We start from the raw sequence: 18,213 nt of genomic DNA, 5'->3' as shown, positions 1-18,213 counted from the left end.
ACTGTGATTTTGCAAAAGAATGCTATTGATTATATTCTATTTATCTTATATTCAACAGCTATTCAGTTCTTTATTGCCTTTTTTAAAAGTTTGAATTATTTGGTTTTTTAGGGGTTGCCACATTTTTGGAAATGGTGTGATAGACTCATAAATTAACAAAATCAGCTAATCAGAAAAAAAAAACCCAAAACCAACTATCATGATATTGTGGCATGTTACAATCTTCTTGCTTTAGAGACATAAATTCAAAAAGACACTTAGCTATTACAAGTCATTTTCCTCTGGCCTACAGACTGCATCACCTTTAGCATTTTTCACATTGGTTCTTTAAACCTCACACTAACTTGCCTGACGGGAAGGGCAAATGTCACAGTGTGGCAGAAAAGGAATCAAAGAGAAACTCTATTTTCTTGGTGGACTTTAAGTATTATGCTTGGGGAACAGGAATGAAGGGATGAGTGGAGAAGGGGCTTTATGCTGCACACAGGAGAGTTATGCAGCACACAAGGAGAGTTTTGCTGCTTTTAGATCTCTTTTATATGCACAACTGCTTAAGCTCTATCTTATCCGAGACCTTCCACTCCTAGAGGCAGACTTTTTATTTTCCATCCTAGAGCACATCACTTATGTCCATAACATCAGTTACGGAAGGACAATATTTTTCTAACCTGGATTTATTCGAAATGTCCTCATCTATTCCCAGGGCACTGGATTATTTCTTGGCAAAGTAGTAACAATAAAATGTCCATTTTCATTGAATTAGTTTGTTAACATGATCAAATGATCCACTGCCCAAAATTATCTAAATAAAGCAATCCGCTGAGGTGCCTCAAAAATATTTCACTTTTTTCTTTTTTGGTAGATTAGAAACATTAAAAAAATTATTTAAAAAAAGGTTTAAGAAATGCCAAAATGACACAAGTCTTTTCACTGTAAATACAGACAATTGGTTTCAGGTATGGCTGTAGTACTCACGGGTGAAGTGATTAGAAGTGGATGGATTGACACTGTCCCCACTGTCAGCACTTTCACTGCTGGAAACTTCATCATCTGATTCCCGCACAGAGGAGCAGGGTGAGGAGCCGTCAACTTCTTCAAACTTCCTCTTTAAAATTCCACTCATAGCTGCAGTGCTGTCACATGTACCTGTAACAGGAACGAGAGCAGTGGAGCATTGAAATATTTGACCGCTGGATGTGTAGCCAAGGTCTCTAGAGTCATTTTTATGTGACTTCTTATACATGAGCTGAGCTATAGCGCTCCCTGGAAAGAATCACTAAGCAGAATTTTTTTTATTTTCAAATTAACAAAAATGGAATGAGATTATATATGAGTATTTGACCATTTGGTTAACAAAACATTTTAATTTTTTTTAAACATAGTGCATTTCATCTTAATTTAATACCACTTCATTTTCATTGGCAAACTGAGAAAAATCCACTGAGTCCATGAAATTCTATAAAGAAAATAAATGCTAACATCCCCCAATGCCCCAAACCATTACTACATTATACAAAATTCCTCTAGAAGAAACATTAAAAGTATGTATAAACTTTATATACAAGACTTAAAATTCAAGAAACCTAATTAGCTAAGGATAATGAAATTTATGAAATCAGTTCTGAATTTTGAGGTAGTTTCCATTTTAATATTGTAAAAAGGTGAAATTTGTCCCCATGGTACCTGCTTACTAAAGCTGTTACTACTTTTTCAGAAGCATCTAAGACCATTGAGCTAGGAGAGAGCATTAATTGAGTGGGAAGTGTACGGAGTGACCAGTGGATTAGGTTTCTTCTAAATTCTGTCTGTTAGATGAATGGTCTTTCCCCTGGGAGTGAGGAGGCTGCCCTTTCTCCAGTCAGATGAAGGACATGAACTTTCTTTGCTATTTTAAAGAATAAACTATATATAAATTAACTTGGATATATGTACATGATCTTACATTGCAAAACTAGGCTAACTTAGCTGAACATATTGCTAAGTGGATTCCATGTATTCTATTTTCTGTCTCACTTATGTTAGTGATTTTAACTCCCATCTGAGATCTTGAAATCATATTCTCCTTTTATTGGCAAAGTACAGCTATCAGTCCTGCAGGTCAAGAGGAAGCAAGCACCTTAAAACTATTCCAAGTTCTGTTCAGCTATATTATCTCAGTACTGCTCTTAGAAATCTTAAAATCTTCCCCTCTTAGTGCAGATCACAGAGCAAGCAGCCCACTCGGATCCCCTGAACTGGGCCAACCCTCCAAGGTCTGATTCAGTAGTTTTCAAGGTATGTTACCTGGATCAGCGTCAGAAAGATGTTAAAAATGCAAATTCTCAGCTTTCGCCCCAAATCTACCAAGTCAGAATTTCCCAGGATTTGTGCCCGGTATTTTACCCTTAACAAAGAACCAAGTCAGGTGATTTTGATGCATACTCAAATGTGAGGACACTGTCTAATTTTAAGTCTGTATTTTATCTTCTCACTCTTTGGATTTACCTTCCTTGTAAGCATCTGTATGCCAGCTCTAGAAAGACACATACCTCTGTACTCAGTTCCTGCTCAAAATCTCCTCTTTCACCATTCCTGGTGATTTTCAATAAAAACATATGAGATGTTCATTAGTATTTATTCTTAATTTCAATCTACTCATTCATCTAAGCATGTACTGTGAAACTGAGATATTTATTATTGACTCCTTCTGTGGAGTAGAGGGTACAAAAGATGTTACCTAGTCTCAAAGAGCAAGTATCTACTCTGTTGGGGTCCATCAAATAGAAAAATACCCCCAGATTCATATTCTACTTCCTTGTTTTATTAATCCGTGTCTTCTGCTTGATTGTTCTGTTAACAATGGAGTTGCTGACAGCCACAGGAAGATACAATTGTCCACTCTTCTGAGAACAAAATGTCTATTCTGATTTTACCATTAGTTAGATTAGCATATTATTTTCTTCATCTTAAAGAGTGTGAAATGCATAAAATCCTCATGCATATCTGAGCAGAATAAAGAGCAAAAAAGGATATTTTAAGTAGTCTTGAAATAAAAGTAGGACAGGATATAAATTTTAAAATGATTCACTTCAAACAAGATGCAAAGTAATTCATGAGGGAGAGACTCCAAGACAAAAAGTAACAGAAGATGGAAACCTATGTTTAAAAAGTACACTTTTATAATAAGATAACACAATGGTAACAGCTAAATACCATAGCCTTCTTAAGTTCCATTCCCCCTTCTTTGCACTTCTTCAGGAAAGGCTGATTTTTTTCAAGAATAAGGTACACTCAAATTGGGCTACAGGGAACCATGTCCCAACATCATAAAGATGGTACTTGTTATTCTTCTCTCCCTGTCTCATTTCCTCAAGAATGAAAGGGGGAAAGTTTAAAGAGATACATTGAGAATGAAAGTCTGTTTCTTTCTTTTGTTATTCATTTTGTATAGGCAAGAGATGAAGCAAAAGGGGCCAAAAGGTAGATAACATTCCTGTCCAGATCTCTAGAAATGAGGAGCCAGAACTAGACCAGGACAAGCTAGAAATTAAACATACAAATAACTACATGGAACATATCTTTTGCAGATGCCCACAAAACTGGTGAATTGCTTGTGCAGTAATGAAGCAAAATACATCTCTCATCTCACCGTCTTTTAAAAGTACCATATAAGCACATAAAAATGTCATAACAAAATATGGTATCTAGCCTGCAATCTACCTAATAGTGGTGTGGTAAAGAGACATGTGGTTTTCTCTTACATCATCTATTTATTAGGAGAGAAAACAGTACAAGGATATAGGGAGAAGATTCTGTGAATAAAGTCGTGTCTGCCTGGTTTATGCCCTGTTTGGTTCTCTTAAAATTTGAGAATGGCAATATGTGGCTAGGTAGGTACAGATCCTGGCAAGAAGAACGAGTGTCTATCATATAATTATCACAGCTCCTCAAATACAATGTTGTATTTTTCTTCTGAAAGATGATGCACAATTAATCTTGGTAGATATGAAACCAATTAAAAAGGCATCAACATTTCAAGTTGGTTTTCTATAGCATTAACAGTCTAAGGAAAGTTGAACAATAAGAGAAACTGAAAATCTAAGCCTAGATAGCAGCCATTTTACCACAACTAGCATTGTCCAATTCACAAAACACACAGGTCCAGGGTAATACTGTCTCACTAGGACAAGGTCAAGAGACTCTTAATAATTCTCTCCCATCTGCTGTTTTTTCTTTCAATGTGTTTTCTGATTGCAGGCAAAATGATAAATTCAAAATAAAAATCTGATCAGATTAGTGAATACCTTAAAACTCTGAAGTAGTTTCAAATTGTCATATAATAAAGTTTAAATCCTCAAAAAGGCTTACAAAGTCCTTAACAATCCAGCTTGAATAACCCCTTTATCCTCATTTTGAGTCACTGATCTTGTTGATATTTCATCTCTACTAACCTTTCAGTTTCTTTAACTTGCCACTTCTCTGGTTGCTAAGCAGTTTTCTGTATTTTTTGTTCTAATCTATTTTTTAAAATTTTTTTCATAACATTTATCACCTTCTAAATTCTTAATTTTTACTTACATATTTCTATGTTTATTAGTTATTGCTTTCATCCTCTAGTAAAAGGTGGAAGGACAGGGATCTTTGTGCTCTTCTTTGTGATATTCTAAGGGCATCATAGAACAGTGGCTTATGTATAATAGGTGCTCAATAAATATTTGTGCATTTCTGTTCTTTAATTACTATATCATATTTGTTTTCTCTGCCAGACTGAGAACTGCAGGAAGGTGGGAATCCTTTACCTCCCCTGGCTAATAAAACATCTGGCATGTTTTAATAAATGAGAATCAAAATGAAACGTGAAATTGACCTCAAAACATCATAAGATTTTTGGCTTATAAACACACAAAAGCCAACTCTAGACCAGCATAAGGAAACAAACTTCCTTAGGAAAATATGGGACTAGTTTGCACAATCTGAAATATAGCTATAAACTAAAACTTAAAAAATGCAGCAACCAGGACAGTTTCTGGGGTTAGAACTATAGAAATTCCTTCATCTTTTCTTTAGTGTTTGCCATTACTGGCTATAAGACACAGTAACTTACCTGTAGGGCTCAGAATTCAAGTTCAATGTTCCAAGAATTGAGCAACTTTTAGCCCTAACTTGGATCAGGTGCTCCTTGATCATTCAACTACTTGGCAGAGAGGAAAACATTGTGAATAGGAAACCACCTGAATAGGTACTATTCCAGAGAATCTCACTTAGTGGTATTTTGTTCATTTCAAAGCTAGTATCCTCTCCTTGTATAACACCGGTTTGTCTTAATTTTTTTCCATATATCAATAAAGTCCCTCAATTTATTTCTTGGCCAGATACTCAGTTTGGGATTCTCCTTTCTCTGTACTCCTTATCTTGTTGCTGAATTTAATTAAGAATGACTTTACTTTAAAACATTAACAAACGTGCTTATTAAACATGCTATTCTTAATTAACATGCACTATTTCATATTTACATTAGATATAACCATTGCTCAGAAATTTGTGAAAACATACTGAAAATATTGAAGAAAAGGCACTATATTTTCTATGGTTATCAGAAATATAACCATTAATTAATTATTTCATTTAATATACTTCTGGGAAGAAAAAAGAGAATAGTGAGATCAAAGGGAAAAAGTATCAAAAGCCAGGATATAAAATAATGACAAGGGGGTGAGCTCAGCTAAAAATGCCAAATTAAGCAGATGGAAGCTAAACTTTGGATATATGTTGGAATACTGTTCGTTCTACATTTTGATGGCCTAAAAATTCCACAGCTTTCATAGGTAACTCATTGAGTTCTTACAATCTACTTACATTTGCCTAATGTTTAATCTTACCTCTTCTGAGATTCTGTCCCTATTTCCTAATGTTTTGTTAACTATTATAAAGAAGTGACCTCAGAAAAAGAAGCTTTGTTCTATAACTTTTACTCATTATATCACTTTTAATTGTTATATCAATTTTGATGTTTCTTCTGATTTCTTCACCAAATTCAAAGATAAGGTGAAAGTCAGTTATAATCACATTGATGAAAACACCTGTGAGTGGCTCACTTGTAACAGTAGGTAAGAAGTACTTCGTTGGCAAAACTAAAGTTATTCATAACTGGGCTGGGCATACAGAAAGAGGACAGTGGTTCATTGGACTGATGCTGCATAGGTTCTATTCCAACATTTAAGAAAGAAGAACTCAGTTGAAGGAAAAAATACAAAAACATCATGTTATAAATTATTTTTACTCTTTTGGGTAATATCTTTAGTTAGGACAAGTATGTCCTACAATGTTGATGCATTTTTAACTTTAAAATTTTAAGTATTACTTTTCATATACAATTTTTTTAAATCATGATTTTTGAGTAATCTGTGATGTTTTCTCCTTACACTATTACATTCATCAAAAACTAATGAATAGTCTACACTTTCTGCAGTTGACCTTTTAAAGAAATTAATTTTGACACGCTTCATAAGATCTGAACAATTCTTACTTTTTCTGAAGCCTTTGACTAAGTTCTATAAGCTTTTCTTTGTAAAGTCCTTAAATTCTTTTCCTTCTTCTAATTCATTGAATTCTTACATTCCCGCATAGTACTCCACTGAATTGAAGACTAGATAAAATAAAGACCACTCCTCCATGATACAGTCAAAATAAATTCAGTGTCTTTTTGAAGACCCTCACTTTGCTACCACCTGAGTCTTTGTTTCCTTCATCTTGATGCTGGCTGTGGTTGATTCCTTTAAGAGTGTTTCCACAGAGTGAGCTAAGGAGTCATTGAAACCCAACAAAGAAGTTGCAGACACTTTCATTTGCTTAATATATTCTTCCCAATGTTTAATGTAATGTTTTCTACATCATCCTTTTACTACCTGTAAATCCAGAATAATACAAGGCAAAAGACTATATTATATAAGGTATAGGGAAACATGAAGAGGCTTTAAATTTCTTGAGATCTAGTATGAAAAACCAAATTAACTACTCTGTCAAAGATTCTTAGTGACCCAGGATTAGAATTTAGTATGTCTATACTATGTTTCCTTCTATCAATATTTTTTCCAGTAAATCAGATGGTAGTTATAACACATAATATTTTCATTCAAAGAAAAAACTGCACATGTAAGTGGGGGAAATCTTTCTTCAAAACCTATATGTAATGTAGGTGTTTATTAGAAGATAAGCCATCAGTCTTAGTAATGCAGACAATTACAACTCAGTGAACAAAAGGATACCTGGAATATTTAGTATTCCATTCATTTTAAGAAAGCTTATTATTTCCCTAAAAATATAAAAAATCTTCCACAAGACTAGATCCATTTATGCCTAACCCATTTGGCAAGAAAATAACTTAGCTGTTGCCAAGAGGAAAGGGATTTGGCATTGATTACACAAGGTAAAATCCTGTAAGGTGTTTCCACAGGCTACCACCAATGTGAAAAATGCTGTTGGTGGAATGCCAGTGTGAGAAGTGCAAGTCGGCCAAATGTACCTCTCTTGTCCAGGTGTCTATGTAAGCCAAGAACCCTGGGAGCACTCCTGCCTAATAAATATTTTTGGTGGAGAAATGTTTATGGGATTTCCCAGATATGTGTGAATTTCTCATGTGAGAGTTGCTTGTAATTTTGAGTTAAAAATTTGAGTTATTTCTTGTGCAGTGAATCTAAACAGTTTTGAAATTTCATGATTTGCAGTTTGAGACTTTGATGAAAGAAACAAATGTTTTTGGAGGGTAAGGGAGTGAACATAAGCACAAAAGTATGCCATCTATTCATGGATTTCCAGGTTAGAAGCTTCTGCTCTGGTGATTTGACCATTTCCTCTGCTTTGGTGGATATCCAGAATTTAGAGAGATGATTCATTGTGAACATATTAGTATAAAGTATCAAAGAAATTTGAGAGTCTGAGCCCTCATTTCCTGTTCCCTTTACCATAGAGTCATCTATTTTCTAGGACAGAGTTCTTTCTAGCTAACTCTTATTTTTCTTTTATTTTTTCTCTTTCTTTTACTTTTCTTTTTCTTTTGTGTGTGTGTGTGGGTGTGATGCTTGTGATTGAACCCAGTGCCTTACCTGTGTCTGGAAAGTTCTGTACCACTGAACTACACCCCTACTCATGTCTTTCTGACACAAATGTCAAAAGGCATATGTTTTAGAACACCTCCTTATCAAGTTCTTCATTATTATCTCAGCTGCCACATAATATTCATAAACAACTACCATGTTTATGGTTTGGTGACAGGAATACTTTTAGGTTGATATGCGCTTTCCATGACAATGTCTTTGTCTAAAAAATGGTTACATTACCTCATTCAATTTATCATAATACCTGTCAGCATTTAGTGAATACCTACCATGGGCCAAATACTTTGTACTCATTCTCTGTAACCTTCCTTCAAACCTTATAAGTTAGCTTTAACAAAGGAAGCTGAGCTTTTAGAAGTCTAGATCATTTGCTCAAAGTTTTACAACTGACCCTGTACTTTTCTGAGAACTATTCCCTACCAGCACCACACTGGGTTTAGGTGACTTCTATGCTTGGTCCATGCATTTATCAACACTTACTACATTGTACTACAATTGCTGATTTGCCTGGTATTTTCTCACATTGGACTGTGACGTTCCTAGTGAACTGAATATATACTCAACACTTGCTTAATAAATTATGGTCATATTTGGTTCAGTTATCAACAAGGAGTGTACACAAAGAAGAATGAAATTTTGTCATTCACAAGTAAATGGATGGAACTGGAGAACATCATCTTAAGAGAAGGTAGCCAAGCTCAGAAGGTCAAAAATCATGTGTTCTCCCTCATATGCGGATTACAAACCCAAAACAAATGCAGTAATATTATTGGACATGGGTCACACGCTAAAGGGAGACTGTACGTGGGAGGAATAGGGAATGGGAAGGAAACCTAAAACCTGAATGTGGTTCATGTGCTCACTGTATAGGAGCAAATATAGTAATCTTAAACTTGTAGAGGCTGCCATGGGAAAGGGACCAGGAAGTAGCAAAGAGGTCAGGTAGAGATAAACCAATGTGGGTTATAACACACATATGCATTTTAGCAATGCTAGGCATCTCTCTGAATAGCTATCTTTATTTCGAACTAGCAAAAATGCAATGTCTTTTTTATTATTTCTTATGTTTCTCTTCAACAAAATTGGAGAATGTGAGGGCGGGAGAGGTTCTGCTCAGAAGCGTGCGGTGGGGGTGGCGGGGAGGTGGCCCAAACAATGTATACACATGAGTAAATGTAAAAACGATAAAATAAATAAATGAAACAGCAAAAACAAAACAAAACAAGGAGAGGCATCATTTTAAGTAAGAGGATTACTCCTCAGAAAGTAAGCAGCAGGATACGAGTAGTAAAAAGAGGCTCTAATGAAAAGTCATTCCCTACCTGGGACTAAATGACAAAAGCTATGACCACTATGCAAATACTGATGCCTAGTTGTAAACACCACACACTCTCTTCCTTCACTTTGCATAATGTGCAAACTGCAATGGAGAAGTCATTTTATGTCTTGCTGATGAAGGGATGGCTAGGCTACTCTATTTGTGACTCTATCTGGATGTTCCCTAAGACGTTCCCATGCTGCTGCACTTGTGTGTCATTGGGATTAGTATTCATATAAGAAAACTGAACTTGATTTTTGATTTAAACTTTAACCATCATTTGGGACTTAGCAAAATGGTATAAATTGAATACATACTGGTTTAAGATATAAAAGCCTTCTCAAAAGTTAACTTTTGGGATACTCTTTTGGTTTAGCGAGTGAGGTGAAAACCAATCAAGAACATGGTAAAACTTGTAAAACTGTTGAAAAGTGATCACAGGCCTGATGTAAGCTCTAACAACAAAAATATTCAATGAAGTCAATGAAAAATTTATTTTTGTGCTTGCTTTTAAGGCTAAATAACAGCTCTTACCCTATTTCTTTGAACAATTGACAAGGCTTACCACATTAAAGGAAAAAAAGACCACATAGACAAGGAGGAATTTAGAATTATTATGATTGCAGCACTGGAATATAACTGTTTTTCCTCCTTAGCACTTATAAGTTTTTCTTCAGCCTTTTAGAAAGTTTCCAATTGAACAGTGAAATAGATGAACCAATGTAGATCAAAGGATATTTAAGAGATATAGGATCCTTTCCTTTAGGTATCATCAGACTACTGTGAGGGAAAAGGAACTTAAGTAACATTTCCCTCAAAATAATCTGAAGAAAACACATCAGAAGAAAATAAGACCAAGCTTTAGAGCCATATCCATCTAAGCACTGGGATCCTGCCAAAGAAACCATACAGAAAATGGAGATTTTAAAACCAGAACAAGTAGAAAAAACTACTTCGGAGACTCTTTAAAATGAATCAACACCTTAGGCAAAATATAGTTTTTTTTACTATTTAAGGTAAAGAACAATAGTTATTCAGCCTACAGCTGACACTATATTAAACAGCAATTAGTAAAAATAATACATAGTGTAAGATTAAATAACTGAATTTTCAAGTCTCAATGAATGTCCTACAAACATAAGCACAATTAAAACTTGTTCTCAATAGGAATAAGTCACACCAAAGTCATACAGTTTTTTAAAAGCTGGAAATCAATGTCTAGAGAACCCTTCAAACAAGTTCTAGAAGTGCAGAGCGGCATAATATTCTTCCAGTTTATCCATAACTTGCTATCAGTGTACAGTTACCAAAAAAAGCACTTCTAGGTATGCTAACAGTCAGATAATTTGCAAGCAAAAAATGTAGATGTATTTTTAAAGTTTCTCTTGAACAACCTTGTAACTAGATCGATTGATGCAATATTGCTCAACATCATTATGATTCACAGGAAGCTTAAAATTCCAATATGTCTGTGGCATAAAGGTCATCTCATGATCAAAGAAACTGGCACTATTATGTCATTAAGTACAGCCTAATATGTGTAAGGCTCCCCCTTTAATTAAAAGGCTCTTAATCTGTGGATGAGACAGAAACTCTGGATGGAATTAGAGATAAGTAATTATTGACTTCAATTGTACAAAGTCCACATGGAAACATGGTGTGGAACAAAAGTGCAAGTATGGAAATTTGAAAAATAGTAAAAGATATAAAACAAGAGAGCTCTTAAAGGTCCGTACTGCCACATCACACTTGAGGACTTTTTGGAGATTGTGTTTCCAGTTGGAAAGACTCAGCATATCTATAAAACCACAAGTAGTTAGAGCCTTCATGGTCATGGCAAATGGCCTCTCTACTTGTCTCACCTGACTTCCAGGCATTAGCTTTCAGTACTACCTACATATAACCAGTAAGAACCTAGTAGGTTTCTGTTTTGGGAAAACACATGTCTTCTTTATTCTCTCATATCCAACCATTAGAATTCTCTATACCTTTAGTCTGAAGAAGAACTTGCTCATCAGCACCAGAAATCAACTCATATGGGATGAAAAAATACTAATATTAGTTATAATTTATAATGTGCCAGGTATGAAACATGCTACTCCATTTTTATGAAATCCCTTTAATATAGAGGTATAATTGCCACTTTACAGATGAAAAAGACGAAGCTGACATATTTTAAATACTATGTCCAGTATAAGTTGTAGAGAACATTCTGGGAATGATACCAGAGTTAGGACTTAAATCTAAGCTCTTAACCACTCCTTATTCAGTCTCTTCACACTCTACAATATAGCCTGAAATCATACACCATCAACTATATAATAATAGCATTAACCTATCAAGAAAACAATGTGCAGTATTATATGCAGTATTTTTCTGGTTTTGTAGATATGCACAAATTGACAGAAATTTATTAGGTCTTCTTGTATTAAATGGTCTAATAAACTAGGAGTTTTCAGGCCTTTTAAAACGTTGATGTTCAAAAAAACCAAATATAAAGCTGTTCCCCAGATACTGTAAACCAGTTCTGGTTCTAACACTAACCTCATGGAATCAACATTTCTTTAAATCTACAAAGTACTTCAGAGTGTATTTGACTATCTACTAGAATAGCATCAGTTGCTTTATATTTGGTAAAATATACATTGCATATACTTATAATGAATTTTCAAATACAGTGGTTGATGGCTCATTGTCTCACATTCCTTGTTTATGGCTGGGGATAATATAAGTCATTAACAGGTCCATGCACAACTAAATGGATTTCTGAATGGATATGTGGATTGATAAGCTTGTACGAAGATAGAGGATTACTCGAGCAATGAGTCCTCCTATCTAGCATAAGAGAAGGTGTGAATTTGCCACCAGGCTTTGAGAATGAAACTGGCAAAATAGCTATGTTTAACACTACTGATGAGTCAAATTACACTAAAAAGTTGGTTTCTATGTTTTTTCTTATACATTTGTTAGAGTCCTCATTTCCCTATTAGATTATTGATAGTTTAATATAATAGATTCTTACTGTAGTAACAATTATAATTTCCTATTTGGAATTCAAACAATTCTCAGTACCCTGAACATAAGAAAAAGTAAATGTTGCTGTGTTCTATGTTCCTATGCTCACTATCTATGTGTGTGTGTGTGCATGTGTGTGAGAAGCTCAGTGTACAGGAGACTTCTGGAGGCATGTTTGTCTCTCTCCCTTTTCACAACAGTTAGAGATTTAGGACTAGGGGAGTGTGGCTCAAGTGCTGGGGTGCTTGCCTAGAAAATCAGAGGCCCTGAGTTAGTTCAATTCACAGTACTGTCCAAAAAAAAGTCTAAAAATGTAACATCACAAAAAATTTGATCATGAAGATCATAAAACTGATTTTGAATTGTTCTCAGATAAGAAACAATTACAATGTTAAAAATAAATATTACATGATGTAGGACAAAATGAAATGCTAAAGAGCATAAGAAATGACATACAAAAAGCAAATAACAGCTAGAGGTGATGCAGTGTTGGAGGACAGGTGGGGATCGGCTTTGTGTTGCATAATAGGTAAGTGAAATGTTGGGAATAATGACTCTGAGGCCATAAAGAAAACTGACTTTTACTTTGCTCAGTGAAGTAGAGTGATCCATATTATATTTTTTCTTCCATGAAAGCTATTAGCACTTTTAAAAACTGGCCTTTAAACTTATAAATGTTAGCAATACAAAATGTTGATGTATAATATAAAAATCATTTTCCAACTTCACTATAGTATTACTATAAATCAAACACGATCCTTAACATTACTTCATAATTTTATTGTACTTGTATTTTCCAACAAAACTGAAACAATTTCATTTAAATTCTAGAATAAGCAATCAAAAGGTAATTCCTGTTTGATTGTTTCTTAAGGAGCGCCATGCAAAAACAGTGGGGTTGCTTTGAATACTCATTAATTATTTTGAACCCTTTCCTTATTTATGTCAGAGTCAGTTAGCTCTTTCTATTTCTAAACTCCAAAAGATCAGGAGGATCAACATAGTGACCATAAAACTTCAAACCTGCACATGCAATTTTGAGAAGACAAGAGTTATTTGTAGACTTTAGACCATGTTTCATGCTGCTATAGTGAAGACAATATGATTGCCCTAAAATCTTTTCCAAGCCTGCAATATGGTCTCCACTTTCAAATGATGTCTAAGACAGACTGGTAGTCAGGAAACAGGGAATTCAGTTTCAAAAAAATCCTTAAAGATTCTTTTGAAGTCTCAAATAATACTATTTCTTTAAGTACCACTCACTACATGTCTCCAAGAACTTCTTTTTTAGGTTGCTCTAGTTACTCTTTTGCTTCTCAAATTTGGTTTCAGTTGTATTTACATAAATATATTTTTCTATATATGTATAGGTGTCCAGACCGTGAGTTTACTATGCACAAGCTGCTGAGATTTGCAGGGAAGTGCCATAGCTCAAGCAAATGCAAAAAGACTTCAAAGTTTTGAGTGAATTTGCATAGAGACATAAATTATCCAGGATATTCAGCCCCATAAATTAGCTGCAGGACATATATAGCTCTCTTGTGGCTCACAGAAGCACAACAATTCTCTTTATTTCACATTTATCTATTACCACATTTTCTCCAAGAATCTTCATGGGCCCTCCTCCTTTGCCCACATGGTGGTTTTATTTCTGTATTCCGAATATGCTCACTGTAGCAGATGCATTTACAAAGTTAAAAGTATTGAACTGCCTAAATGAATGCTAACCTCAGTTCTTTCTTCCCTCTCCGCCTAGAACACACACAGACGTTAGCAGACAAACTACTGGCACTATCTGAATTGAAGGTAAAATAATTCTTACGAAAAATTGTTGAATTAAATGTGCCTGAACAGTATGGAATATTTTATTTGGCTGCTTGAATTATATACAATGTAGATGCAACATTATATATGATATATGTATATTATGTATTTTAGTATATATAAGACTCATAGATATGTATTCACACATAATGTATATAAAAACACAAATCTACAAATACTGTTTGTACCAAAGGTCAGCATATTCTGATCAACTGAAGAAGGAAAGAACTTATTTGAAATATATTCTGTTTGGCTGAAGGCATTGAAAGTTTCAAAAGAAAAGTGTTTAGAAGAAGAATGGCAGTTTTTGCATTTTTAAAAACACACAAAACCTGAATTCTTTTTCATGAATTAATCAAGATACTAGAAAAATGACATAATGTCACCATAGAGTAATAAAGGATGACAATCTGGAAATTCACTACAAAGTGAATTTCATCAATAGTTGAAATAATTGTCCTCTGTTTTAAATGACCACCCTGTTTTTGTACCCCCCCAAACTTCTTTCCACTGAAAAGATATTGTTGCCAAACCAGTACATTTTAGTCATAATAAAATTAACTACTCCTTTTAGTGCAAAGAAAGTGATTATATGTATCTAAATAAGAACCAGCTCTTTGCATATAAGCTTCCTAAAAGTCATTTTAAAATTTCTTATGCAAATATAAAAGCATGAAGTGGTAATTTCATCACTAAATGCTGTTTTACATCTTCTTTTTCAGTATATTTTCATACACATGTAACCTGTAATATAGACAGATTCACAGTTGATGCAAATGAAAATAACATTTTTATCATCAATATTATAACTGCTGAATTGATACATTTAATTTTTTTAATGATATGGATATCATGTTATTTTAAGTTTACTTAAAATTTATTGCCGAAATTGAAGAACAGTATGAAAAATAAAAGTGAGTACACATTTATTTGGTGCAGGACAAAGTTTACTATGATGTAATCACATATTTTACAAAAATGTGATATATGTGCATGGCAAAAATTAACCTTTGCCCTGCCTGTGACATTTAAGTAGATCACTTTGCAATTCAGATTTAACTGAAAGGAAAAGTCATAGGAAGTTGAATATGTTGAATTCACAAGCATTTTCTCAAAAGTCCCAACACAATTTCATTACAATTAGAAAAATTAAAAAGGGAGTGAAGGCATCTAACCCAGAAAGGAGCTACTACTTTTCTGTTAAGCTGTTTGGCAATACAATAGAGTGAAAATTCTCAAAGTCAAAACCCTCTCTTAAAAATGAAATGAAAACAACCTTAAAATTGTCCTTATGATAGTATATGGTCTACAAACAAAAGAACTCCTTTATTTAATTCCAAATACTTCACACAAATACTAGGCAAGAAAGCCAATATTTATCTAAAACATTTTTAAATGTGAATATCTAATAAAAGTAGTAAGTCTTTACATTTATCAAGATGTTTCAACTTAGATAGCTTCCATAATCAAAACCTTACCCTAAAGATGGAATTATTTAAAAGCCCAAACCCAATTTTTTCTCACACGAAATTATTTCACCAGAACAAAAAAAAACCATTTCAAAGAGAAAACATTCAGAAAAATAAAAAAGTAAATAAGTAAACCAGTTAAGAGGCGCCAGAAAACAAGGCACACTTTGCCAGTTGCCACAATGAATTTAAATAGCCAATCCCCATCAGTGTCTTTAATAGAAACAAAATCAGAAGCATCACAAAATGTCACCATACCTGCTTGCATTTTGAATGACTACGGCACACGTGCTGTAAAATCTTCACTTTCAGAAATAAGGTACATTTCATTTAACTGCTGCAAAACACTGCTGCAGAAGCCCAGTGTACATTTTTTCAGGCAACTGATCCAGCTTTCCACCAGCTCAGTAACCTTTGAACTCTCTTCTGCCCTCCTCCTGCTTCTGCAGTCAAAGCCTGGACGCTGATCTCATTTGCATAAAGGCCCAGGCAGTGCTCCAGCAGGGTAAGGAATTGTGAACTGTGGTTCTGCCAGGGTACCTGCACCGCCACGGGGAGTGGGCATGGGCTCCACAGGGCTGTCAACATTACACTTCCTCTGTCTGTTAATGAATAAATGATTTTAGCATTTGTTTTAAAGTCCTGTTCTCAGGCTTACCATCTCCCCACCATAAGAAGCTGTCTGTAGTGACTGTGGTAACCAAGGAAACTCAAATAGTCAAATACTTCATTTAAATAAATGTGGAAGGTCAATTTAAAATTGTCATTAACTTCTCTTGCTTTGTAGACATAACCCTTTTTAAAAAATGTATTGCACATTAAATCAGCTATGTGGAGTATTTCTTTTTGTTGTGTTGGTTTAAATAGCATCTTACAGGCATAAATTTATATTAGGCACTATACAAACATATGAAGTCACTATAGTAATTCTGTAAAATGTTAAATGTGCCCAAGTGCTTTAGGGACCATCATCCTAAATGATGTCCAAAAATTAATTGTGAAGAATTTAGGTCCCAAGATGCCCTTAAAACAATGCAGCAGTAAAAATGTGGAGCAAAGTTAAACAATGTATTTAAATCTAAAGATTCATAGCACAGCAATGCTTGTCCGTCTTCGGGCAAAGATGTTCAGTGCTGTGCTATTATTTGCTACGGTTCTCTCTTGCCTTGATTTCTTACACACAGCAATCACTCTGTTTGAAGCATAAACTTCTCTATTGCTTACAAACCAGAGCAGTTATTTTCTAGATAAAGGTCATGTGTGTACGCATTTTATAAATATTCAAGAAAGCATACATTCTCTTTTTGGAAACGGTGAATTAGTGGAAATATGCACCAGCACATAATTAATCTATTCCTGTTTTTTAAAATTAAGCTAATGTTTTCTCCATTTGTGGATCAAAAATATCTATAGTATAAATGGCTTTTTCATTGTGAATCTTTTTCATTGTGAAAAGAAACAAAGAAAATAAAAAACACAAATCAATATAGGTCTATATCACTAAAGTATAAAACATATTTTAGCAGGTAACATTATTTCAAAATTTTACTGTTTCAATTTTTTAATTTAAATAATTATTTTAAACCTTGCAATATATTAAAAACGTCAATAAATTCTTAATGACTTACCTTCTAATTTATATGACACATAAACTAATACAATAAAGAATTTTTAATAGTAAAAAATGAAGCTTTTCTATTTGAGCTTTTCATAATGTTCAACTTTATATTATTTCAGCAATACAAAGATTAGAAATTACTAGATGAATTTTTTTCTTACCTATAAATTTCTAAACAGAATAAATAACTTTTCAGTTTAATATAAGGATATCAACACTTCCCAGTTATATCCGACTACATCAAAAATTTAATCATGTTGGGTCAATCAAAGTGCATCCTTCACATTACATACTACAAATATCTTGCAAAGTTTTTGTCTAAAGCAAAACACATATCATCCCATCCTAATTTACATTCAATCAAATACAAGGAAGTGTTGGAGGAATTTATAATATCACCGACCTGTTTAAATAGCTGTAGTCTTAGTCCTTGCACTCTTTATTCATTAAAATCCAAAATAAATTGATTCTCATTTTATAATATGTGTCAGCATCGCGGAAGGCACCATTCTTCCTGGTTCAGTGGAATCTTCTTAAATTTCCCAGCCCTGTGTTTTATTGCTGGTACCATATGCTTTATTGTTCAGCGACAAGAGCTGCACTCTGCACAAAGACTCATTACCTACTGCTTGCTGCACGGCATCAGCCTCACTGAGGCTGCCTATATGTGATCACATGGAGTTTTGTCTGAGAAAGCCAGGCGTGCCACTGACTTCACTGTGTCTATGGATATTTTTATCAGCTGAGGTCTACTAGGAGGAAGAAATAACAGATTAGGAAGCTGTTCTAAGTCATTAATGTAGCACAATTTAGGAAAATCCCTACACAAGACTTTTATTATTATAGAAAATATTTGAACAGCATTCAAGAAAGTTA

The 18,213-nt window shown here is 34.1% G+C and overlaps 1 protein-coding gene across 4 annotated transcripts in view; it reads right to left on the bottom strand.

The window, feature by feature from the left end:
* Csrnp3 (cysteine and serine rich nuclear protein 3) overlaps window positions 1-18,213 on the bottom strand; it is a 168,373-nt gene that overhangs the window by 66,394 nt on the left and 83,766 nt on the right. Inside the window, exons 1-3 of one of the 4 annotated variants that reach the window (XM_074071004.1) lie at window positions 17,741-18,086; window positions 15,978-16,321; window positions 976-1,146 (exon numbers count right to left, since the gene is read on the bottom strand). In XM_074071004.1, the coding sequence (XP_073927105.1) occupies window positions 976-1,146; window positions 15,978-15,987 (181 nt within the window). In that variant the 5' untranslated portion in view covers window positions 15,988-16,321; window positions 17,741-18,086. Of the gene's footprint in view, window positions 1-975; window positions 1,147-15,977; window positions 17,132-17,740; window positions 18,087-18,213 lie in introns of those variants that run through there. The other 3 variants (XM_020184535.2, XM_020184533.2, XM_020184534.2) reach the window with 3 other exon arrangements.

Source organism: Castor canadensis, chromosome 4 (genome assembly GCF_047511655.1).
Source record: "Castor canadensis chromosome 4, mCasCan1.hap1v2, whole genome shotgun sequence".
NCBI classification, from domain to species: Eukaryota; Metazoa; Chordata; class Mammalia; order Rodentia; family Castoridae; genus Castor; species Castor canadensis.
The sequence above is the reverse complement of the archived record's forward strand: the minus strand, read 5'-3'. Positions and strand labels throughout refer to the sequence as shown.